This window comes from Camellia sinensis, chromosome 4 (assembly GCF_055761805.1).
Source record: "Camellia sinensis isolate YWXY chromosome 4, ASM5576180v1, whole genome shotgun sequence".
NCBI lineage: Eukaryota > Viridiplantae > Streptophyta > Magnoliopsida > Ericales > Theaceae > Camellia > Camellia sinensis.
The window spans coordinates 31993495-32020458 of NC_138964.1; the positions used below are offsets into that span (position 1 = coordinate 31993495).

A 26964-nucleotide genomic window follows, 5' to 3' on the forward strand; every position below is an offset into this window, starting at 1 on the left:
CACAGAGAGACACACACAAACAGACATACAGCACACATACACTCTCCCTCTAAAACTCTCTGAGATTGCGGCAACCTTCAAAGCCATTGATGCAACTTCGAGTCCTCTTCCTTCAATCTTCGTCAATGGTCTCTAATCTGCATCAACGGCCTCTAATCTGCATCACTATGAAAAGATCGGCCTTGTCTGATGTTGTTTTTAGGGTTTCGGCAGCAATGGTGGATGCTCCATCGAGTCCCATCGGCAGGAGCCACGATAGCGACAGTGATCAGAGAGTGAGAAAGACAGAGGAGAGATGCTGCTCATTTACGAAATAGAGAGAGATGTCTTAAATCGTAGATGTCCTATAACACAGATCTGTTCGAGCGTAAATAAGAACAAAGATATGTGTTCTCCTGCCAGATCGACCTGAGAACGACAAGAAGAGAGAGAATACCCAGATAAGAGATGAACAAAGAGAAGAAAAGAATGAGGAGGAGGAGGAGGAGGAGAAGGAAGAGGAGAGAGAGAGAGAGAGAGAGAGAGTTTTGGGAAATTGGTTTTGAACATATAGTGTTTGTATGTTATATAGATAGAGTGGGTATTTTGGTCATTTTGCCGGAATTTGTCTTTGTGGACTTAATGTTTTAGTGTGTGAACTTTTAGACCCCTAAAAAAGAAAAATCTAAATTTGAACTTATCACCTGGGCGCCCTATTATTTGTCATAATTTTTTTTATCAACTTATCTCACGTTATTATGATGATTATATTGTTGTATCATAATTTATTTATCTTCAAAACTCCCTTCCTATCCACAAATGTGGACAAGACTGTCTAATTTGAGCCATAATAGACCCTACTTCCATAATTTGATTCGCTTAGTTTGTAGGTAGTTCGTCCATGTATAGAAGAAAAAAAAAAGAAAAAAAAATTGATCTGAAAATTATAATCATATTTTGTATTCATAACTTTTTTTACAAAAATTAAAACTTTGCTTGGTTTGGAGTTTTTAAAAATAATTTTATGAGTTTTCAATTCGTAATTTTGTATTTTTAGTGTTTTTTTTTCAAAATATTTTAATTATTTTTTCTTTTACTTTTTAGATCTATTTAATTTTGATATACTTAGAAAGTATTTATACAAAAAATTTAAAAAATTTGTTGAATACAACAAAATACAAAAATGTACTAAATTTTTTTTTAATTTTTTTTTTGTATTCATGAATATTATACTTTTTAACTGTATCTAGATTAGGTATATATAAAAACGTTAAAAAAAATTACATAAAATATTTTAAAAATTCACTAAAAATAAAAAACTTAATTTTCAAAAAAACAAAGATAACCAAACAATGATTTTGCGAGTTGTGGGAAAAATTTGAATCCATTAAGAAAATTGATATAAGCTTTACACAAACTAGCCCAGCTGCAAGGCTCTCGTTGATGATTCTAAGTGGCCTGAAAGATGGATTGCAAAGGAAGACTAGGTGGATGGATCTTAGTGGTGAAGCAAAGAGGAAAACAAGCAAATCATAACTCGTGGTTAGAAGGGTGAAGAGCAAGTTTGTTTACACTTTTTGTGGACAACTTGCCTGAATCCATGGCACCAAGGAACTTGTATGATCTGTTCACAAAGTTTGGTGTGGTTAGGACGTCTTCATACCACAAAAGAGGAGGAAATCAACAAACTCAAGATTTGGGTTCGTACAGTATGATTGCTCTATTGCAGCCAATGTAGCCGAACAAAAAGCAAATGGCTTGTGGATAGATGACAAACCTTTGTCAGTCAAAATCGCAGAGTATGATAAACACACAGAGGCAAGGCAGAGGCTGAAACCCCCAGCAACAAGACAAACAATGACAAGGAACATATCAGTTATGGAAACTAGCAATATATGAAACCACGACACTGATGGAAGGTCATTTGCAGAGGTTATCAAAGGAGATCAGCCCTGATCTACACTAAAGACAACTATCAGAGTAGAAGAGATAGGCAATGGGTGACTCTATGAGAGCATGATTATGAGACTTAGAATGGATCATACTATTTTGCAGGTGAAAAACGAACTCATAAAAATAGGAGATCAGAATGTTCTGGTGAGAGAATGAGGAGGACGAGATGTGTTTCTCTCATTCCCTTCCAAGGAAGACTTGATGAGCAAAAAGTCTCTGATTGTAGATTAGTTTCATGACTGGTGTGAGTACATCACAGAGTGGAGATCAGGTATGAATCTTCAGCAAGAGAGACATGTTTTATGGAACTCAAATACCTTCAGAAAGATAGGAAGACTATGGGGGGAGCTGGTATTCTTAGATTGTGATGTCGGTACACCCAAATCATTTCGATGTGGCAGATTTAGAATAATTACAAATGTTATGGATCCGATAAGTACAAGCATCAACATGGAGTGCAAAGGAAAAGTTTATCCCATAAGAGTCTTTGAAGAACAGATTACAGAGGATGTTAGCATTAGCTATAAAGAAACGCCTTTTAAAGAACTAGTTGAAGCTGTTTGCTCCAAAGTTAATGGTGTACTTCAACTCATTCAACACAACTCCTCAGAGGAAGAAGATGATGTCAAGGCAGATGACGTGGCAGGAGAGTTCAATGTGGCCAGTGAGGTTATGACATCTAGGATGAAGGCTAGGGTTGAGCTGGCTGCAGATGGCAGCTGGAGCAATGCATCAGCCGTGGCAGAGACTATAGATTGTGCGGGAAATTCAAATGAAGAGGGCATATGTGTGGTAGAATCATCATTGCGAGCAGGATGCCTGCAGCAGAAGCAGTGGTGCAATCAGGTTGCTCAAAAAGGGTTTGAAGAGCAGCTAGCTGTGGGAAATTTGCAGCAATGTGTAGAGTGCAATCATGGCCCTCAAAAAGGAGTTTTTGTAGCCCCTTCAGTAGATGGTCAAATCCTCACCCCAAGCTTTATCAAGAGCCTAAGTGAGCCCCTTAAGGATAGACTTGGCATTTGCCTTGAGGTAGATTTGGGTCATGACCATACTGGACTACAGCCTACTGAGTTAGCCCATTTGGGTCTACAACCCATTGGGCCCTCTAGTGTTGGATTAAATATTCCAACTACGAAGCCAATGTGTGGAGCATCAAGGGTGAGTTCTCAATCAAAGGATAGTGTCATAATTAGCCCATACATTTTAGGTTCCATTAGGAACCAGTTTAAGAAAGGCAAAAGAAAAGGCAAGAGAAGTGATGGGATCAAAAACCCTCTGCTAGCGGGTAAGTTTTTTGGGTTTTCTAGAAGAATGCGGCATAAAGGTGCAGGACCAAGCAAAGGCATCATCAAATGATCAAGTTCAAGATCAAGAGCTGAACCTAATTCATCCAACCATAATCCAGAATTAAAGCAACCCTCTTCTGCAAGGGATATTCTTCAAGAGGCTCATGCAACATTGCAGGTAGGGAAAACATTGGGTTTTGATTATAAGGGGTAGGTGTAGACACCCCATTTTTGACCGCCCTTAAGACTTGGGTGCCACTGATGGCTTACTTGGTGATGAAAGTTGTGCAGTGCAAAGGTTCGATTTCTTCGGCAAGGAGAGCGTCAAATCCTAGCCTCACACCTCATTTTTGGACCAAAACGATTTTGACCAAAAAGATTTTAGACCTTAAAACCCTCTCTTTCGAAACATTTTTGAAAGAAGTTTCTACGATGTTCCGAGGCTGGCATTTCGTTAAATGTTGTGTTTTTCGATAAACTGAGCAAGGACAAAGTAGAAATGAATGAAAGAGAGGTGAACTCTTTAAAAAAATCTTCCAAAACACCTTATTTAGAGGTTTGGAGTTGAAAAAAATGGGAGGAGAGGAAAGAAACCTAGTTGGGGAAGAAGATGGGCCTGAACCATTAAGAGAGAGTCGAGTGGCCCTCGCTAAATTAGGCCTATCCTTTTGTACACTTGGATTTCAGCTATGAGGCCACCACCATTGGAAAGTGGACTTCTGAGGCTTCATTTTGCACTCAAGAATCTCTTAAAGCCATGTCCGAATGAGGGAGATATGGCGGGTTGAAGTTAGGCATCAATCCGGTTGGACCGAAATTGAGCAGTCTTCACTAAAATAGGGATATCTCTTAGCACACTTGGAATTTTGATGTGAGGCTGCCACCATTGGAAAGAAGACTTCCGGGGATACAATTTAAGTTCAAGAATTACTTGAAAAGGGGTCTAAACGAAGGAGTTATGTCTGTTTGAAGTTAGGGCTAGGAACCAGTTTTTGTTGTCGGCCACTGGGGGAGTGTGCCGGCCACAAATGGAGTTTCCCGGTCATAGGTCGGCTAGAAGTGAACATTTTCGGCCACCATTGGTGGCTGATCGGCCACCAATGGTGGCCGGTCGGCCACAAGTGTCCAGAAAGTTCAGAATTTGCAGATATTTCTCCTCCAACTGTTCTACACTGTGCCAGCTGTCTCTAAATCAAATATTTTCGACCAAGGCTTGTATTTTTCTATATATAGAGAGCCTTCTCTATGGTTTTTAAGGTTGGATCAATTTAGGAGTGAAATATTTTGGGATGCCTCTCTCTCTACAATCCTCTCTCTCTAAATTTCTCTCTCTAGAGCTTTTGTGCTTAGAAACTTGCATACATCAAACTTTAACCTATCAACCCTTAATCAAAGTTGTTGATCTTTGGGCTGAGGTTGCTTGAGGTTCTCTTGGAACTCCTTAAGGTGGTTTTGCTTGGTTTTGTTGCCTAAAATTATGTTGTGCTTCAAGAGGTATAACTCTCTCCCTTTAGGCTTGTTTTCCATACTTGCTTTGCCATCTTTTTCCACTATTTCAAGGCTGGTTTTGGCATGTAAAATTTTTTGTTTTTTAGTCATAAAAGTGGTGGTTTGAGCCTTTGTGAGTTAGGGGTTGTCCCCCCTTTTTGCTCTTTAGCTTGTTAAGCTTTTTGCACCATTTCTCATCACCTTCAAATCTAAATTTTTGTCCATTTTTACCACTGAAACTCAGAGGTTTTTCAGTGACAAAAACCATGTTTTAAGGTCCAAAATAGGAGGGGTGGGCTTCCTCTCCTTGTGTCTTGTTTGCACGTGTAGATAGCTTAACATGTGAGCATGTTTTTCTACCATTTTGTGACTTGATCTCAGCATGTTTTTGCTATTATTTTGACTTGTTTAAGCTCTGTTTTGAGCTGGTTTGGTCACTTGAGGCTTGCTTTGCATGCTTGTAGTGCAATAGTGCTTAATAGTCTAGTTTGTGCTATGTGTTGGCCTCTCATTCTAGCTATTTTTAGCTTACTTCAAGCATGTTTTAGGAATTCTTTTAAGTTGTTTTAGGACTGTTTTGGACTGTTTATCCCTTTTGAGCTTTGTATTGCATGGCTATAGTGTAATGCTCTTCACTAGCTTAATGAGTTAGGCTTTTAAACATGTTGTGCATGAGTTGCTTGCATGTTGTAGCATCATTTAACATGTGATTTCAGTGTGTATAACTTTGTCACACTCTCACTTATTTCACTCTTTCATTGCTTTTGAGAGTTGTGCTTTGAGCCTTGTTTGTGAGCCAACATGCGAGCATGTTTTTGTTGCCTTTTATGCTTCAATCTCAGCATGTTTTAGCCACTGTTTCAGCATGTTGTAGCTTTGTTTTGAGTTGGTTTGGTCATTTGATCTTGATATTGCATGCCTCTAGTGTAATGCTCTTTATTAGTTTAATACTTTTGGCTTTTGAACATGTTGTGCATGTGTTGCTTGCAAGTTGTAGAACTATTTTTCATGCCATTTCAGCATTGAAAAGTCTACAACCTCCCTCTATTCTTCACTTTTTAATTTGTTTTGAAAGTGGTCTTGAGCCCTTTGTTGGCTTGAGTGTGAACTAGAGGCTTTCATGCCTAATGGTTTTAACCCTCTCTTGAAGGTTCCCCCTAACCAATAACATGAGGCCTCTTTCACGCTCAAGGCACTTGTGGCTTAGGCCATCTTTCCAATTAGAGGACACTCATTTTGGACTTAACCGGTTAAAATATGACTTGGTGATGTTAAAATGTGTAAACAAAATGAATCAAGTAAAATATGACCAAGATAAGCATGCTGTATTTGCAAAGCATGTTGTATTTGCATTGCGTGTGTTCAATCGGACGTTATATTGAACACAAGGTAGATTGGTCCATTTCATACTCAAAGTGATGAAATGGGCCAAACTCCTTTGTCTCCATCACCCTTGATCATGCATGATAGGGTGGTGGTCCTTTGAGTCTTATTTATACATTCATTGACTTTGTACAAGCTTGACCATTTGGCCATCATGCATTGAAAATGCTTGATTGGTGGCTTGAGAGCCAAGAATTACACTCATTTGAGCTTGAGAAATGATAAGGAGGGTAATAGTATAGATATTGTTTGAGAATACATTGCTTTGCCACTGTTTGCTCTCTATTGCAACAAAAGGGAGAATTCCAGGGAAAAGGTGGCCGACCGGCCACCAGTGGTAGCCGACAGCCACAAACAGTGGCTGATAGCCACTTATGGTAGCCGACTGGCCATCAGTGGAAAAGTTGTTCAGAATGTCCCTGTGTTGGGGCAGAAGCAGTCTAGAAATTGGTGCAATGTTCAGAGATCAAAGCAAAGTGCAAACAGAGGCATCCAAAGGCAAGGCGGTGGATTTTCGGGAGGAAGCCAATCGAGCATGCATGTCTCCCTCGCTCGCGAGGCCGCTTAATTGCTTTATTCGCTAGTTGTAGTTAATACGTGTGTTGTAATTAATTAGCTTAATCAGTTTTGTAATATTTTAATTAGCTTCGCATAGCTAGTTATTTAATTGTGTTGTAATTAATTAGCTAGAATAGTTAATTAGTTGTATAATTAGCTTAGTTTAGTGTAGCTTAGCCATTTATTTGGACCCTCCTTTGCGAGGGCGCAATGTTGTAATAAGCGTGCATGTGTGTGTCCATGTCTTCCAACCCCACATCTTTCTCCCTTTTATTTAACTGCTTTCGATGGTTAGATTAGGGCACGTTTTGATTAGCATACCTTATGCTTGCATGTTTGCATCATTCATTTGCCTTGCATGCACCGGGCTCGGCGCATCATTCAGACTGCATTGTATTTCAATACCTATTTGAATACGTGTTTAAAAGAATGCTATCAAATCGAATCATATGCCATCTTAGATAGCCGAGCTTATTAGTTGCATTATTGCATGTGTTGCATTAGGCATATTGCATAGTTAGGATTATGCATATTTCTAACTAGCTTTTGTTTTGGCTCGGAGTATACTGTAAGTTTTACGCTTTAGTATACTTGCATGAGTGTGAGTGTTGCTATGATATCATGTTTGCCATGAGGCTTTTTGCTTATATGATTAACTGCTTGAATGCCTGTGGATGAAGGTTTCGTTGCTTGAATTGGGACAATTTGATAAATGTGAGTTTTAAGCCCACTTTGCGAAGTGGTAAATCATCATGTTTTAAGCCCACTTGAGGGTGGAAAATCCGCGCTTTAGCCCACTTGAGGGTGGCATTTTCAAACCATTTTCAAAAAACAAACATGAGTTGATTTGTTCCAATTCTTGAGATTTAGTCTATACTTGCTTGTGTGCGTCACATAGTAAAGTTAGCTAAATAATCAGAATAAGAACACATGTGTTTATGAAACAACATATCATGCTTAGTAGAGGCCGATCCTTTGATCGGGGGAGCGGGTGTGCTCATTTCAAGACCTTCTCCTCTCATACTAAAGTTCTCGAGCCGAGACAACTTTGGTGATGACGGACTTGTGGCCTTTGGTACGAGTCAGGGTTTCCTAAATTTTTCAAAAATAAAATATTTAGGTGGCGACTCTGTAATCTAGCAAAGCAGTCTAGTTTTGGCATTATTTGATTCAAAATTTGATTTTTCAAAATGATTTGCCAGATTGGACTCTTTGGTGTTTATCAGTCTCGCATTGCACTTTGTGAGATTAGATTCAGAACCATGACAGGAGTCCGAACTGTAGGATCAACTCGAGCTCTCCGAAAGGGGGCACAAAGAAAGTCAAGTCTACAGCAGGAACTTGAGGTCATTAATAAATTAGCACACATGGAGGAGCAGGATAATGAGAGATTGGGTAAAGGGACTGGTATTGTGGAATAATTAGTTTCCTAATTGTTGAAATCTGAGGCTTATTTGTTTCCAATGACGACACTAAGCTACGATATCAGAGGAGTAGGGAGGCCTGAAAAGAGAAGAAAAATCAGAAAGCTTCTGTTTGATAGGGCAATAGATATGGCTCTGCTTCAAGAAACAAAACAATCAAGCACTACTAGTTTGTTGGTGAAAAGTATTTGGCCTAGAGATAAGATGGAGTTCATGATTGTGGATGCTGTAGGACTGGCAGGTGGATTACTTTGTATCTGGGATCCTGAAGTTTTCAAACTCTCAGAATGTTGCAGCAACAGAAACTTCGCTCTATTATTAGGTAAGATTCACAACTCATTTGATTGTGTAATTGTCAACACTTATGCTCCCAATGATGTAATGAGGAGAAGGAAATTATGGGTGACCTTACTAAATCTGAAAAATTCTTTCCCAAAACCCTGGTGTCTTGGTGGGGATTTCAATGATATTAGGAATGTAGGGGAAATTATAAGAGTATCATGCAGGGATAGAGGCATGAAAGAGTTTAATGATTTCATAGATCATTGTGAGGTGGTTGATGTGCAAATGCTAGGCAGAAAATACACTTGGTGCAATGCTCTTGATGGGAATAAATGGAGTAGAATAGGCAAGTTTCTTATTAGCCCTGAGTAGTTAGTAAGGTTTAAACTCAAACTTTGGGGTTTTCCCAGATCTGTATCTGATCACTGCCCACTTGTGCTCATGGAGGATGAAAGGGACTGGGGGCCTGAACCATTCAAAATTCTGAATGCATGGTTCTTGCACCCAAACCTAGCTTCTTTGGTGGAGAACACTTGGAGAGAGTCACAGCTGAGTGGGTTTGCTGGCTTCATTCTGAAGAAAAAATTACAGACTCTGAAGTTGGCATTTAAAAAATGGAATCACGAGATCTATGGTAATGTTGCGAACAAATTAAAAGATTCTGAATCTAATCTCCATGAACTTGATCTTAAAGTTGAAACAAGACCTTTGGATGATGAAGAGTTGAAGCTGCAAATAGAGAAAAGAAATGAAAAGTGAATATTGAGTAGGTAGTTGGAATGAGAATGGCTTCAAAAATCTAGGTTGGACTGGAACCTAAAAGGGGATAGGAACACTAAATTTTTTCATGTCATGGCTAGTAGCAGGTAAATTAGAAAAACTATCAACTCCATCACAGTAGGGGATGTGATATTTGAGGAGCCAGATTCTGTCAAGAATGAGGTGTGGAACCATTTTTCAAACCTTTTCACAGATGATTGGAAGCAGAGTCCAGTCTTAGCAGGGGACTTCAAAAGTGTTAAGCTCAGTGCCTCTTTTCATATGCTTGAAGCATAATTTTCTGAAGAAAAATATGGATTCAATTTGATGTTTTTTTTCAGAAATATTGGAAGGTACTCAAAGATGGAGTCCTCAAATTTATGAAAGAGTTCTATGTTAGTGGTAGATTGGTTCCTAGATTGAATAGTTTAGTCATTACTCTCATCCCAAAGAAAGAGAAACTGTGACCCTCAATAATTCAGGCCTATAAGTCTGATTGGCTCTGTATACAAAATACTTTCTAAAGTCCTAACAACTAGACTTAAACAAGTCATGCCTATGGTAATTAGAGATTCACAATCGGCTTTTCTGGGAGGTAGGAACATTCTTGATGGAGTTTTGATTGCAAATGAAGTTGCGGATGGCTGGTACAAATCCAAGAAATCAGAGTTGCTTTTCAAATTAGACTCTGAAAAGGCATTTGATTCCATCAATTGGAATTTTCTCTCTTTAGTGCTAACAAACTTTGGGTTTGGTAAAAAATGGATCTTAGGGATTTAGGAATGTGTCTCTACTGCAAGAATTTCAATACTTGTCAATGGCTCACCAACCAAGGAGTTCAGCCCTCAGAAAGGTCTCAAACAAGGAGCAAATCCAAGAAAGTTGAGCTGTCAGAAGTTCTTAACTTGAAAAGAATCCTCAGGTGTTCTGAAATGGCATCGGGTCTTAAAATTAATTATCATAGACGTATGGTTTGTGGGATTGGTATCTCTAACTCTGTTCTTGCTGAGCTTGCTTTCCTGTTGAACTGTAGGACTCAAACACTTCCAATTAAGTATCTAGGATTGCCTTTGGGTGCTAATCCTAGGAGAAAGAAAACATAGAAACCTGTTGTTGATAAGTTTAAATTGAGACTTACTGGTTGGAAAAGAAGGCTTATTTCTTTTGCAAGTTGATTAACCTTAGTGAAAGCAGTGTTGTTAAGTCTACCTGTGTATTACTTGTCTCTATACAGGCTGCCTGAAGGAATTGCTAAGGAGATAGATAAAATCCAAAGCTCATTCTTATGGGGAGGCTTAGATCTAAGGCGGAAAATCCATTTAGTGAAATTGTTAGAGGTAACTAAGTGTATAAAGCAGAGTGGGCTGGGCATCAGAAGAGTTAGGGATCTGAATGTGTGCTTACTCCTAAAGTCGTGGTAGAGATTTGCTTCTAATCATGATTCATTATGGAAGAGGGTCATTTGCAGCAAATACAGATTTCTTGAAGGGAAATGGTTCCCAAATCTCAACCCAATTATCAACTCCTCTAACATATGGAGTGGCATTGTAGTAGCAGTGGAGCAGAAAGAGTCCCCTTTACAATACTATGTCAGTAACATATAGTTAAGGGTGGGCAATGGTTGTCGAATTAGGTTTTGGTATGATACTTGGTGTGGAGCTCTTTGTCTAAAAGATGAGTTCCCTCGGCTATTCAGATTGTCATTAGATAAGGAAGGATCACTTAAGGACTTTGTGGATATCTGTGGGCCCTTTGAGAACTGGTTGTTCACCTTTAGGAGGCCTTTTTTTGATTGGGAAAAGAATGAGCTTCTCAGACTCAATGGCATCTTATCTTCAACCCCTTTATTGAACTTGGAGGCGCAAGACAGTGCAGTTTGGAAAGTAGCCAAACCAGGGCAACTCTTGTATCTGATCTTTACAACCATACTAACATTGTCTATGGAGGTACTGATAGATCTAGTCGAATGGTGTGGATCAAGTATCTCCCACCCAAAGCGCAATTCTTTGGTTGGCTTGCATGGAAGCACAAGATTAAAACTTTTGTATTCTTTCAACGAATTGGTGTTTTGGATAGGTCTGCATCTATCTTATGCATTTTTTACAAAGCTCAGCAGGAAACAATTGAACATGTGCTAATCCTTTGTCCTCTTGTGTGGAGAGTCTGGACTAGGCAGTTATAGTGGTGGGGGGTTATTTGGGTAGTTCCCGACTTTGTTCAAGGTCTAGTGTAATGGTGGATAGGTTACTACTATAGGAAATCTGAATGGTGAATTTGGTGTGCCATACCTCTGGTGACTCTCTGGTCAATCTAGAAACATAGAAATGAATGTTTCTTTCAAGCTTCCCAACCAAAACTGCAGGAGCTGCAAGAGCTCATTATCACCATACTTGCCATCTGGTTTAAAGCTACTTCCAAGGAACTTCATTTTTCGATTAGCGATTTCCTATATGATATCTCAAGTGTGAGGCATTGTATTCAGGGCTAGCTGTAGCACTTGACTTTCTTCGCGTGACCCCCCTTTTGGAGAGGGGGCGAATTGGTTGTCCTACAGTTCGGACTCCCGTCACGGTTCTGAATCTAATCTCATAAAGTGCAATGCGAGACTAATAAACACTAAAGAGTCCAAATCTGGCAATTGGTTTTGGAAAATCAATTTTGAATGAAAAAGCACCAAACATGGACTGCTTTGCCAGATTATAGAGTCGCCACCTAAATATTTTATTTTTTGAAAATTTAGGAAACCCTGACTCGTGCCAAAGGCTACGTGTCCGTCATCACCAAAGTTGCCTTGGCTCTAGAACTTGGGTACGAGAGGGAAAGGTCTTGAAATGAGCACCCTCGCTCGCCCGATCAAAGATCGGCCTCTACTAAGCATGATATGTTGTTTTATAAACATATGTGTTCTTATTCCAGTTATTAATCTAACTTACTATGTGATGTGCGCAGCATACAAGTATAGACTAAATCACGAGAATTGGAAGAAAGCAACTCATGTTTGTTTTTGAAAATGGTTTGAAAGTGTTACTCGCAAGTAAGCTAAAGCGCGGATTTGCCACCCTCAAGTGAGCTTTAAAACATGATTTTGCTACCTCGCAAAGTAGGCTTAAAACTCACAATCATCGAGTTGTTCCAATTCAGGCAATCAAGCCTTCATCCATAGGCATTCATGCAGTTAAACACTTAAGCAAATAACCTCATGGCAAGCATGCTATTATGGCAACACTCACACTCATGCAAGTATGCTAAAGCGTAAACACTTACAGTCTACTCCGAGCCAAAACAGAAAACTAGTTAGAAATCATGCATGATCCTAACTATGTTAAGATGACTAATGCAATGCATGCAAAAATACAACTAAGTAGGCTCGGCTAACTGAGATGGCATATGAATGCAACAATTTGATACACGTATTCAAATAGGTATAGAAATACGATGCAGTTTGAATGATGCGCCGAGCCTAGTGCATGCAAGACAAATGAATGATGCAAACATGCAAGCATAAGGTATGCTAATCAAAATGTGCCTAATCTAACCATCGAAAGCGGTTAAATAAAAGGGAGAAAGAAGTGGGGTTGGAAGACACGCACACACGCACACACGCACACACCCTCATTACAACATTATTCCCTCTCGACGGAGGGTCCGAATAAATAAGCTAAGGTACACTAAGCTAAGCTAAGCTAACTAATCTAATCAAACTAATTAGACTAATTATTACAAACCAATAAAGAAATAGCTAAACTAAGCTACTTAATTATTACAACACTTTAACTAATTAACTAATTAATTAAATTACAAAACCAAGCTAACTAACAAGTAAAGCTTTAATCCTAGTTGCCTTAGCTCTGCTTGAAAGGTAAACATGCATGCTTCGGTCTTCGTCCCGAAAAGCTCTCCGGTTAGCTCTTGAGAGACTCTGTTTGTAGGGTTTTTCCAAGAACTTGCTGCTGAACCTTACCAAAACAATGTTGGGGAGTGCACCAGTGGCCTGCCGGCTATGAGGGCTTGTAACTAGTGTGCTGCATCACCATTCTACAACAGAGCTCAAACCAGAGGAAAATGGAGGGTCTCCCAAGGGTATGTGTGTATTGTACCGCTCCTTATTATCTCAAAATATCAAAGGAGAGGTACCATTGGATCCAAAACCATCAATCAACCATGCAATGCATGATGACCAAGGATCCAACTTGCACAATTTCAATAAATGCATGACAAACAAGACTCTTGGACCACTACCTTATCATGGATAATCAAAGGCAATGGAGGCAAAGAGGATTGACTCATTTTCATCACTTCAAGTAGGAAATGAACCAAATTTCCTTGTGTTCAATATAACGTCCGATTGAACACAATGCAATGCACACATAACATGCTTATCTTGACATGTTTTACTTGATTCAACTATTCTTTACACATTTTAGTTTACCAAACCATTCTTTAATCGATTAGTCCAATGTGAAAGTCCTCTAATGAGAGGGTTCAACCAAAAGGGTGGTTTAAGGCATGAGAGGAATTATGCCTTTGACTAGGAGGAACCCTCAAAGAGGGTTAAAGCCATTTAAGCACAAACCCTTCCCCATGTTTAAACACAAACTTGAGGCCAAACAACCGTCAAAACAAATTGAAAAATGAAGAAATGGGGGAGGTTGTAGATGTTTTTTAATGCTGAAATGGCATGAGAAATAACATCACAACATGCAAGCAACACATGCACAACATGTCAAGAGCCAAAACGATGAAACTAGTGAAGGACACAACACTAGAAGCATGCAATGCAATGCTCAAATGATCAAACTAGCCCAAAACAGAGCTATACCATGCCAAAATAGTGGCCTAATCATGCTGAAACTAAGGCACAAAAGGCAAGAAAAACATGCTCGCATGTCGGCTCATAAACAAGGCATAACACACAACCTTCAAAAGCAATGAAGAAGTGGAATATGTGAGAATGTGACAAGGCTACATGCACTGAAATCATGTGTGAAAAGATGCCAAAACATGCAAACAACTCAAGCATATCATGTTAAAGATCTTTGAAACTCAAAGCCAGTCAAAGCCATTTACACTATAGCTATACAACATAAGCCTCATATCATCAAGACCACTCAAAACAGAGCTTAAGCATGTTAAAGCAAGGCCAAAAACATTCTAGAGTGGAGTCAACACATGCTAGAATAATAGGCTAATATATCAAGTATGTTAAGCTAGCATGCATGATTGCACTACAAGTATAAGAAGCAAGTAAGAGGTGACTCAACCAGCCCAAAAAAGGGCTATAACATGCCAGAAAAGTCACAAAAACATGCTGAGATAGAGCCTCAAAGAGGTAGAAAAACATGCTCAAATACTACGCCATCAACACATGCAAATAAGATATGAGGAGGGGGGGGACCACCCCCTCCTATTTTGGGCCACAAAAACCAACTTTTTACCACTGAAATTTCTCTTAGTTTCAGTGGTTAAAAGACCAAGAAGAGAAGGTCTCAAAAGCCTAGTAAGTTGGCTCAAAAGGCTTTACAAGCCAAAGAGCCAAGGGAGGTAACCACCCCCTAACCACACAAGGCTCAAACCAACAATTTAAGACCTTAAAAATAGAACTTTTTTGAGGCTAAAACCAGCTTTGAAGTAGCATACAAAGATGGCAAAGCAATGAACTAAAACAAAGCTTAAAGGAGGGAAATTCTTACCCTTGAAGCACAACACCAAAACAGCAAGCAAACAGCCAAACTTCTGAGCCAAAACCACTCCAAGGAACTCAAACAAGGCCTCCAAGAGCTTCAACTCTAAGGTAGAGGTGTTTGGCTAAGGGTGCTAGTGCAAATATGTAGAGAAAATACACTTTCAAGCACAAAATATAGAGAGAGAGTATTCTAGAGAGAGAGAGGGAGAGATATAGCTCAACTTCAACTTTGTAACCTTTTGCATGCATATAGATGAGTTCTATATATAGGAGATACAAGGAGCCTTCAAACAAATCCAGCCCTCCACGTGCATGCAGATGAGCTCATATGTGCAAACAGCTGTAAAAATATCTGCAAAAATATTTACTATAGCATTGGTGGCCGGCCGGCCAGGCCATCAGTGGTGGCCGGCAATGGCCTCATTGATAGCCGGCAGGGCAAAGCCCATGGCCGACAGCCCTCAATGATGGCCGGCAGGCTATCAAGGACATCACTAAGCAAAGACCAACACATGGTCCAAAAATGAGACTGAATAGAAATAGGGTCTGGAAGGATCAAACCCGGGGTATTCCATCGTGAAAGTCGAGCACTCAACAAGCAATCAAACTTGTCGCTGGATGTACCTATAAGAACATCCGAATCTTGAGGACGGTAAAAAATGAGGTGTTTATAGTTGCCTCTCTTTGACAGAACTCGAAAGTCATGAAATGACGGGAGTGAATGTCAAAGCCCAGAGACGACCCATTTTTGACAAGGCCGAAGACTCGGATAAATAATCAAGATAACAATATAGATGCGCCCGCAGGCAGGGGCAAAATGCAAATGACATGCACAATGCAGAACATAACTTATGATTATGCAAAGAGGGCTGTAATGAAGTATTTATGCAAAATAAATACAACATTTTAAGCAAACCGACAAGTTACAGCAGTCTCACACACTTCAATAGAAAAGATGTAAGAAAATGATGCAATCTTCACTACGCCTCACGCAGGAAAGGCCAAAAGCGACTGTTGGGAAAACCCAAAGTCTCAAACGAAACACCTCTTAGCGTATCACATGTAAGAGAGGGATGGTAAACACCTTTCAGCGCATCACAGGCGAGAGAGGGAAACGCAGCACCTCTCAGCATATCACATGCGAGAGAGGAAAATGCAACACCTCTCAGCGTATCACACGCGAGGGAAAGAAAACACTTCTCAGCGTATCACACGCGAGAGAGGGAAAGGAAGCACCTCTCAGTGTATCACACATGAAAGAGGGAAAGGCAACACCTCTCAGTGTATCACACGCGAGAGAGGGAAAGGCAACACCTTTCAGCGTATCACACGCGAGAGTGGGAAAGACAGCACCTCTCAGTGTATCACACGCGAGAGTGGGAAAGGCAGCACCTCTCAGCGTATCACACGCGAGAGAGGGAAATGAAGCACTTCTTAGCGTATCACACGCGAGAGAGGGAAATGAAGCACCTCTCAGCATATCACACGCGAGAGTGGGAAAGGCAGCACCTCTCAGCGTATCACACACGAGAGAGGGAAACGAAGCACTTCACAACGTATCACACGCGAGAGAGGGAAATGCAGCACCTCTCAATGTATCACACGCGAGAGAGGGAAATGAAGCACCTCTCAGCGTATCACACGCGAGAGAGGGAAAGGAAGCACCTCTCAGCATATCACACGCGAGAGAGGGAAATGCAGTACCTCTCAGCGTATCACACGCGAGAGAGGGAAAGGGCGACCTCTCAGCGTATCACACGCGAGAGAGGGAAATGCAACACCTCTCAACGTATCACACACGAGAGAGGGAAATGCAACACCTCTCAGCGTATCACACGCGAGAGAGGGAAAAGCAGCACCTCTCAGCGTATCACACGCGAGAGAGGGAAGGTACACAAACATCGGGCATATGACCCAAATGCTTTCAACAAGGTGCAAGTGTAAACACCGGGCCTACTCGGGTGTTTCTAACCAACGAAATGAGGGAGAGGAATGGTTTTACCTGGGATTCCTCTGAATGAACTGTACATATAATATTGTGCATGTAAAGAAAGAAACTTAATAGGTATGATGCAATATAATGCATGTCTCACGCGAGACGAATGATCATAACATGATGTTGAGGCACTCTCGAAGCAGAACATGCAAGAAATAGAGCATGTTCTATGCAAGATAATCAATGATGCATATTCAATGCAAGATAATCAATGATGCATATTCAATGCAAGCATGGTAATGCATGCTCTATGCGACAACTCAGAATGCATGTTCCATGCATCGTGCAAAAGCAATGGACACTCTATGCAATGACTAAAGCATGTGTGGCAAAGACAACTCAAAAGGGCAACTCCCGATTTACTTCTCGGAGAGTTGCAATATGTTAAAAAAGGATACACCTTATGTGTGTTGAAGGGTGATGATCACCGTGCACGGAGAACACAATTCTGGGCTTCCGCGGAGGCATTCTGAATCAAACTTTGAGCATACCTTGCATTTCTTGGAACCCAAGGACACATATCAAGGTAAAAGAGACAGGGAGAGCTAGTGGAGGCCTGCCGGTCATCAAGGGAAGCTGTTGGCCCCATGCCGGCCATCAGTGGAACGTGCCGGCCAACAATAAAGGGGTGTCGGCCATCAATGTGCCACTGCCGGCCATCGATGGCAGATTGGTCTTTTTAGCCGTGGCTCTTTAAGTACAAGCAAAATCACTTCATTTCCACACAAAACCTTGCACGAAATTTCCTTCCCTTGCTTTCTAGGTTCTCGTTCTCTTGAGATTCACGCATTCTACGCGTTTTCTAACACCGTAAAACCATTTTCTTCGCGAAAACTCTCTAGTTCTCTTTACTTTGAATCGATCAGAATTTGATTTCGACACTTCCTTCGTCATTTCCACCGTTCAAGGCTCATTCCCCTCGAGTTTCTTCCAAGGTTAGTACACTTTCCCGGGTTTTGATTTCTCTTTGACTTTACCTCTCTCCTAGGGTTTGACTTGTTCAAAGTTTCACCATTTCCTGCATTTATCCTCATTTTTGCTCATTTTTCATCTATTTTAGATGGCGGATGATGTCCCACATGACGGGGGCTTCCCCGCACTTTCTCTGGTAGAGTTTGCAGCGGACTTTAAGGCCGAGCCAGAGGCCGAGCCTGAGCCATTACCGCCGAGCATACGCCCTTTTGATCTGGCGAGGTATCACCCCGAGACTTACATTATACCCACTGCGGGAGGCATCAAAGCCTTCACCGACTTTGCTGAGGACGTGCCAGACAACCTCCTACTGAGAGAGCGTGCGTCTCACTTATCGACCATTGCCGTGGAGGTACGAACTCCGCTTTTCTACAGTACTAATTTCAGCTATTTGCATTTCTTGTACTGTTTTAATCTGATTGCATCACATGCCTTGATTTGACTGTATTTCATACATCACTGCTTCGCATTCACTGTACGTTCAACTATACTTTCAACTGTACTTTCAACTGTACTTGATTTGATTGCATCTCATGCATTACAACAGGACGGATCCCGCTCCTACAGAGGCTATGGCACGACGATAGCCTGGGACTAGTAAGATAAGCGGCCAACTAGGGTCCGAGACATCATTGACGAGACCAGCTTCAGTCTGTTTTGCTCCAGCTTGACGCAGGTCGTAGCAAGCCACCCTCTCTTAGGGGCTCTCGTGGAGAGGTGGTGGGATACCACCAACTCCTTCCATTTCTCCATGACCGGGGAGATGACGATGACTCCCTACGACTTTGCCATGATCACGGGCTTAGGCGTGGGAGGTGATCCGATCCCTCTCGACCCTGACATGGAGGAGTGGGAGGCTGTATGGACCGCATTGCTCGGGGCACGCCCACCGATACTTCGAGCAAGCATGGTCAGATATAGTTGGTTCGAGGAGCAGTTTAGAGGAGAGGAGCCCAAGACAGTTGAGGAGACAGAGTAGTATGCTAGGGGCTTCCTCATGTTCCTCTTCGGTACCACCTTGTTTTTTAACAGGTGGAATACCGTCGGTCTATACTTTCTGAGCGCATTGGTAGTACTCCAAAGAGTTCAGTTCTACAACTAGGGCGGAGCTGGCCTCACTACTCTATATGGATACATGAGCTCGACCTCTCGAATGAGCGGGACCTTGATCGGCGACTACTGGCGGGTTTGAGAGGTACACAACTTAGTTCCCCATTTTCACTTTACATTTTCTACTTATCATTTCCTGCTTTACATTCTCTGTATCTGCATGCTTTCTGCCTTGCATTCATACTTTCTACTCTGCGTTTCCTGTGTCTACTCATACACTGTACTGATTACATTTTCCCTGCAGTTGTGGGTTTACGCATACTTCCCAGCTCTTGCTCCAGAGCCCGTAGAAGGGACCCCAGTGACAGTCCTGTTCTCTCGGGTATACGATGGCCAGCTCCGTCGTAGGACCCAGGAGAACTTCATCTTCTTCCGACAGTACTTCGACACAGTGGCAGCGCACGAGGTAACCCAAAACCAAGCTATCTCGCTTTTCAATCAATCTTGATAGACTGATTAACCAATTGAGGGCGACTGATCATTTGTTCATTCTCTCATTTCAGATCACATGGCAGCCGTGGGATGTGACACCCTCGGGGCTCAAATTCCCGTATGAGACAGCTAGGGTCATTGCTCGCTACCATATTCTCCTCGAGGGTTCGATCTGCCATGCTTCGTTCTTGAGCGAGCATTTTGCGCGCCAGACCTTAGGACTACCCGCCCCGTTCGTATCGACGGCACCCCTAGTATCGATGAGAGAGACACACAGACTTTCTGCTGAGGAGGTGATCCAGTTTATGGTAGGACTGGAGACGGAGTACTTCCATACAGAGGGCGACTAGGCGACCTTCATCCAGACTCATCTGATGCCGCCTTTGACCGGCGTTCGCGGGGGTGAGGGAGTGAGAGCTCCAGCTGTGAGAGAGAAAGGCAGAGCAGCCAGAGCGACCAGGTCTGGTAGGAGGAGAGATTCTGGGGAGAGGCAGAGAGCGGGATGGCCAGAGCTAGCTACCTCAGTGACTTATCGGAGACGTTCTGGGGAGACTTGCCAGATCTCTATTGAGCCTGCACCAGCTGGTCATGCACTTGTCGGAGTTCGAGGCCCGATCCTAGTATGCACCAAACTTTACATTTTGCATATTTACTTCATTTCAATTATGCTTTATAGAATACTGATCCATTCAATGCATTTGCAGGCACCCATAGAGTACACAGGGCAGGCCCTAGAGCTAGTGGCTTCCTTGACAGAGATGGTACAGACGAGCCTGGATCTGCTCAGCCTCTACAGGATCCCGGTAACTTCTTTAACCTTGCACTTCATATCACACAGTTTCTCTGATGACATATTAGCACTTCAACTCTTCCATACTACACTGATCTTATACATTGCACTAGAACACCGCATTAATACACTGTTCCCATATACTGCCCACGACACACATACACTGTAATCATTTACTGCCCACTGCACATTATCTTTTGCATCTAATATACATCACAACTCTAGCACATCTTAACAAGCTACCCTTTTCAGATTCCTTTCAAGATGTCAGCCCCATCGGGTGCCCCAGCAGGAACAGTGGCAGGACCTTCAGTTCTTCCCCCAATAGCAGAGAGGAGAGGGAGACAGGCTCAGGCATGCAGCCGAGGCAGAGCTATAGGCATCCACGGCGAGAGTGGCCCTTAAGAACCCATTCTGGGTGATGATGATGACGAGACGAGCGAGGAGGCTGAGGCAGCGAGTCCACAGTCCGAGTCATTTGATGGAGGAGGCGCTGACTCCGACTCGGATTCTACTGGTGGTGAGGCTGGAGAGGCTGAGGAGGGTTCCAGTTCAGGCTCTGATCCAGCTTCAGACAACGGTGCTGATGGTGACAGTGCTTCGAAGGCTGCTCGGCCGAGGAAGAGGACAAAAAGGGCCTCTCGATCTTGAGCTAGTCGGCACCGATCCAGATGATTTTTTTTCTTTATTTTCCTTTTTGCTAGTAGTATTAGCACATTGTACAACCTTAGGTAGTTTTATTTTCTTTAAAACTTGTACTCTCTTGCAAAAACAAACCATGATTGGAATGGAATCAACATTTTGTTTAAAAAAGTGTTGCATTTTACATTCCACGCATCGCATAACATCGCACAACATGCAAATGAGATTGATCTTTGTTTGAAAAATGCACATTCAAATTGCATTGCTCTTAATCAGGTAGTGAACTGACTAACAACCGAAAAAACAAAACAACTCGATAAGCAACATGCATACAACTCGATAAGCAAATCGCAACTACTCGATAAGCAAAATGTATACAACTCGATAAGCAAAGTGCACCAACTCGGTAACAACATACATACAATTCGATAAGCAAAACCAAGCGGTTATAACTTATACAAACATGCCTAAGCCCGCTTAAGCCGCAAAAGACCGAAACAAGACCCCGAAAGGTGCCGATAGCAGGATACAACTGCTAGAAACCATTGAATCTTCACACAGGAGATTAGTGTGCATGAAGGGGAGGCTGCCGGCCATGGGGAATGGCCTGCCAGCCATCACCTTCTTTTGCTGGCCATCAATGTGCCTATGCCGGCCATTGATGAGCCCCTGCCGACCATCAATAAGCAAGTGCCGGCCATCGATGTATAGAATCTCCGAAACGTTGACACCTGTCCTCCACTCACTTCTTATCTTCTTTAAAGGTTCCAGCTTCGTGGTCTTTTCATTTTAGCTTCATTTTTGCCCCAAATGGAACCAATCTTTGCCAAAAAACTCTCCAATTGGATTACAACTTTGGACGGCTCAGAAAAATTGAATTTTCGGGGTTTCAGGCTAAACGCACTATTCCCGCTGCCGTACTTCATTGTATTTTCCATTCCTCCATGCCGCGGCTAGATGTTGGAATCCGGTTACACATGTGTTTAGCTTTGGCAGACAAGAGCTGTGCCCCACAATCGAAGAATTTCAAGCTTTGATGGAGTCTCGGCGCGACGAGGAGATCTTGTCCCAGGCTCGTTTTGGACACATCCAGGCTTTGGGAAGGATGTGCGGGCTGACTTTGCAAGATGCTCGGTCTTTGGTTCACAATGGAGAGTTGGGTATCCCCAGCTTGATTAATCGGTTTTCTAACGCCGGTGACCACGGACACCACTTTTGGCAAAGTTTCTGGCAGCACGCCCTCTGCTTGTGTATGTTAGCCCATTTTCTGCATGCCCCTGGCCTTAGAGGGTCTAGCACCCGCTTGATTGAAGTTGCCCAGGGCTTGAAAGAGGGAAAAAGCTGCATCGGCATGACACCAGTTGAAACTTTGATGGGCTTGGATGCTTTCCACAGCCAGGAGACAACCAAGTTTGCAGGGAGTCCACTACTGTTGCAGGTAATGTTTCCTACCCTGCTCACATGTGTATCTCACATCACTCGACCCTCTGGCTCTGTTTTTCTCTCAAAATCATTTTTTCACTTTTTCTCTCCTCGTACACCTCCCTATTCTTTAATCTCTCTTCTTTTTCATCCCTCCCCAGGTATGGCTGATGGATAGGTTGAAAGTGATGGACTCTTGTCCCGCATACTCAGCACGCAGCTATTTCTTTCGCCCTCGACTAGTTGAGTTTCCGAATGAGGGATGGTGGAGCCACTGGATGTGCAACAGGTCTGCTGTTGATATTGCTTGGCGTTGCCTCCAGCTTGATCTGCCGGAGATGAGCTACAGCATGTCCTGGCAGCCTGGTATTCAGTTGGTTGGCTTGACACACTGTGTTTTCTACTTCCCGTTCCGATTTAGGCTTCAGTTCGGTCAAGACCAGACTTGAATGTAATAAAAAACAACTTCGATTTGTATCAAGAGATGAAGAACTCTGTATTGAAATCAATGAAATTGAAGGTTGTGGGTATTGAAGATTTTTCGTTTGGTCCAAAAATGGTCTAAGTTGTAAAAAGATTAATTTGAGCAAAATCAACTTTTATTAAAATATTTGAAAACCATTTTCAATATGGATCACAACTGGACACGCCTGAGATCTATCACTAAGATGTACAACCCCGGATCCAACAACTGGAAAGTTGCCCCTAGTCTGAATAGCACTGCACTGGAGATCATAACCGAGCTCTTGAATGCAGAATGGACAAAGATGACCAAAATGATCACATGGACAAAGTTGATTTGGAAGTGTTTATGGCTGGACTTCAGAAAGAAGTTGTGTACGTATCCCAAAGATGGGAATCAAGCCTTACGTAGTTCGGTTCAGGTTCACTCGTGTATTAACACTCTCCTTTTGCGCTCTAACTTTTGCCAAGACCGCCCTTTCTGGGTTTTCAACTTTGCGAGCTCAGTTTTTCTTATTTCAAATTTTCCGTGCTCTAACTTTTGCCTAGGTCGCCCTTTTGGGTTTTCGGCCTAACGAACCACTTAGGGATAGTGTTTCTTCAACTTGTCCATGTTGATTGGCTGGGAGAACTCTAGGCCATCTAGGTCCATAAGAACGATAGCTCCACCCAACCAGATAGACTTGATGATGTAGGGACCAGTCCAATTAGGTCTGAACTTGCCCCTAGGGTCGTGGATGGGAGCTTGGTTGTCTTTAAGCACCAAATCCCCTTCCTTCAAATTTCTGGATTTAACTTTCTTGTTGAAAGCCATGGCAATTGTTCGTTGATAACCTTGGACGTGATATAGTGCTTTCAGCCTTCTCTCGTCGAACAGCATGAGTTCTTCAAATCTGCTTTGCTGTCAATCTGCCTCAGCTATCTGGCACTTAGCCATTACCCACAGTGACGGAATCTTAACTTCAATAGGCAGAACAGCCTCCATCCCATAAACCAAGGAATACAAAGTTGCCCCAGTAGAAGTTCAAATTGACGTCCGGTAGCCCCAAAGAGAAAATGGTAGCTTATCTGGCCAATCCCTGTAGGTTTCCGCCATCTTTTGTAGAATATGCTTGATGTTCTTGTTGGCTGCCACAACAGCTCCGTTGGTTTGCAGCCAATATGTGGATGACTTGTGAAAAGACACGTATTTCTCCAACAAGTCGATCACCTCTTTCTTGAAGTGGAAACCATTATCCGAAACAATCTCATTCGGGACCCCATAGCGACAGATAATGTTGTTCCTGATGAACTTAGCAACATGTGACGCTTTCAGCACTGCATAAGATTGGGCCTCAACCCACTTTGTAAAGTAGTCTATAGCCACCAGAATGTACTCATGCCCGTTTAACCCCTTCGGAGTAATTGCCCCAATCACATCAATCCCCCAGACTGAAAAAGGCCATGGCGAAGTCATGTTGTACAGCTTCGACGGCGGAATGTTCATGCGGTTTGCATAGATCTGGCATTTGTGGCATCGCCAAACAAAGGCAATACAATCCTCCTTCGTGGTTGACCAGTAATAACCCTGCCTGAGAATTTTTCGAGCCAGCATTACCCTACTCATGTGCGTTACGCACTCTCCTCTATGGATGGCCTCCATCAGGCACTTGGATTTTTCAGCATCAGCACACAGTTTGTGTATCCCAAGATGACCCCGTTTGTACAGTTTACCCCCACAGACGATAAACTGTGCAGCCATTCTTCGAATTGTCCTCTTATCTTTGGCATTTGCCCCTGGTGGATAAGCCTCCTTTTCCAAGAAGTTCCAAATGTCATGATACCAGGGGTTTTGATCTTGTACTTCATCTATGGCGGCAATCAGCTCGTAGGTCGGCACATATCTCTGTTTAATGATGATTGGACGCATCTGGACTCCCAAAGGGATGTCTATCATAGAAGATAGAGTTGATAAAGCGTCTGCGAACCTGTTGCTCTCTCTCAATAAATGGGTGAAGGTTAACTTCTCAAACCAGGAATTAGCACGTCCAGAGTTTGGTGATAAATTTTCATCCTTTCTTCCTTCACCTTCCAGTCTTCTTTCGCCTGAGACAAAACCAGGTTCGAGTCCCCAATGATGTCCAACCTTTTTGCCCCTAGTTCTAGGGCGGCTTCTAAGCCAGCGATACATGCCTTATACTCACCTTCGTTGTTTGATACTTTGAACCGGAGTTTGAAAGCTAAAGGTATGTGGGAATTGTCGAGTGCTATCAGCAACACCCCTATCCCATACCCGTACTGATTAGACGGTCTGTCAAAGTACATAGTCCAAACCTCTTCTTCCAGCTGCAGAATGGCCTCGTCCGGGAATAGATACTCTACTGCTTCATCTCTCTCTACTAGGTGATCGGCTAGAAACTCCGCTACCGCTCTACCTTTCACAGACTTGCGCGTCATGTACTTCAGATCAAATTCGAAGAGGAGAAGCAACCAATGAGCTAGCCTACCAGTACATGCTGATTTCTCGAAGAGATATTTGATGGGATCTAATCTCGAAACCAGAATTACGGAGTGAGCTAACAGGTAGTGCCTCAACTTCCTAGTAGCCCATACCAAGGCCAAACAAGCCTTCTCCAGTGGCGTGTAGCGAGTCTCATATTCCAGCATTTTCTTGCTCAGGTAGTAGATAGCCTTCTCTACTTTATCCTCAGATTCCTGCGTAAGCATGTAGCCCATTGTCGTGTTGGTCACTGATAGATACAGAATCAACGATTTTCCCGGCTCTGGCGGCGACAACACATGTGGGTTCTGTAGATACTTCTTGATCTGTTCGAAAGCAACTTGACATCGATCATCCCATTGAAACTTCTTTCCTTTCTTCAGGAGACCAAACAGTGATTCACAAGTCAAGGTTAATTTTTGCAATAAACCACCTTATGAATTGCACTTTACTCAGAAAGCCGCGCACCTCCTTTTTAGTCCTTGGTGGTGGCATTTCTAAGATGGCCTTAATCTTGGAAGGATCGACATCGATGCCCCCTTTGTATGATCAAGAACCCTAGCATTTTCCCTGCTGTAACGCCAAAAGTATATTTATGAGGATTCAGCCACAAACGATACTCTCTAATCCACTGGAAAAATTTCTTCAAGATGGTGTAGTGGCCCTCTCTTTCCTTGGACTTGACAATCATGTCGTCCACGTAAACTTCGGCCTCTTTGTGGATCATATCGTGCAAAATCGTGGTTGCAGCCCGTTGATATGTAGCCCCAGCATTCTTCAAACCGAACGGCATCACCCTATAACAGTAAGTTCCCCACGGGGTGGTAAAAGCAGTTTTCTCCATGTCTTCGGGTGTCATTAAAATCTGATTATAGCCCGAAAACCCATCCATGAACGAGAGCAGCGCATGCCCAGCAGTGAAGTCCACTAATTCGTCAATATGCGGTAGAGGAAAGTCGTCATTTAGACTGGCTTTCTTCAGATCTCTGAAGTCCACACATACTCGAATTCTACTATCTTTCTTCGGCACCGAAACTATATTGGCCAACCAAGTAGGATATTCAGATACTAACAGGAACCCTGCATCAATCTGCTTGGTGACCTCTTCTTTGATTTTCAGAGCCCAGTTCGGGCGGATCCTTCGAAATTTCTGCTTAATAGGTCGGGCCTCTTAGTCAAGAGGGATCCGGTGCTGTACAATCTCAGGATCAATTCTAGGCATGTCTTCGTAGGACCACGCAAAAACATATTTGAAATCTTTTAATAAAGCGACTAAGCGCTCGCGCTCCTCAGAAGACAACGTGGACCCAATCTGGACCAGCTGAGGGTTCTTCTCAGTACCAACATTAATTGAGGTGATTTCATTAACCAAAGGTTTTACAAACCTCTCATGCTCTTGATTAATCAAATGTTTCAAAATCGGAGGAATCTCTTCCGCGTCGTTTTCATCAAAGTTTTGAAAATCCTGATTAATGCAATAAACTAAAGGCACAGAAAAGTACTCAGAAGCCACAACAGCACCATTCTCATTAACAACATCCAGTTCGTCTGATTCTTCGGTTACAACAGACTCAAAGGAAAATGAAAAAGACGACCTACATAGGACAGTGGCATCCGGGTTATCAACCCCAGGAATACCAGACTCTGACTCAAACAAACTAGAATCTGATTCTGACTCCATAGACTCTGTGGAATCAGATTTTGGTTCGCTACCCGACTTCGAACTACTAGATAAAAAGCTTTCCTCGTATTGCCAGAAGAGAGAATGTGCGACGGATGCATCCAGAATGCCAGAAGATGGGCCCACAGTTGTTTGATCCCCAATCATGGAAACTGAGAAGTTATCCCCCAAGCACTCCGGCGT

General features: G+C 42.5%; 1 protein-coding gene and 1 long non-coding RNA gene across 3 annotated transcripts; both read left to right on the forward strand.

Annotated features, from left to right (window-relative positions):
* The first annotated feature begins 8110 nt into the window (after positions 1–8110).
* LOC145823669 (uncharacterized) lies at positions 8111–9112 on the forward strand. The gene is made up of 2 exons (XM_082923169.1): positions 8111–8703; positions 8764–9112. The coding sequence occupies exons 1-2, from the start codon at positions 8111–8113 to the stop codon at positions 9110–9112; spliced, it is 942 nt and encodes a 313-aa protein (XP_082779295.1).
* Positions 9113–14338: 5226 nt separating this feature from the next.
* LOC114303674 (uncharacterized) lies at positions 14339–20882 on the forward strand. Of its 2 annotated transcripts, XR_014366301.1 has the most exons (6): positions 14339–18115; positions 18311–18958; positions 19118–19279; positions 19377–19925; positions 20010–20108; positions 20348–20882. It is a non-coding gene; the product is annotated as an uncharacterized LOC114303674 (long non-coding RNA). The 2 variants fall into 2 exon arrangements; XR_014366300.1 differs by having other exon boundaries at positions 14341–18958.
* The last annotated feature ends 6082 nt before the right edge of the window (positions 20883–26964 follow it).

Bases quoted from the DNA above. Each gene is read 5' to 3' on its own strand.
- LOC145823669 (XM_082923169.1), top strand. From the start codon at position 8,111: ATGACGACACTAAGCTACGATATCAGAGGAGTAGGGAGGCCTGAAAAG. The intron at 8,704-8,763 runs GTTTCTTATTAG...GGGTTTTCCCAG, and splicing joins AAATGGAGTAGAATAGGCAA to ATCTGTATCTGATCACTGCC.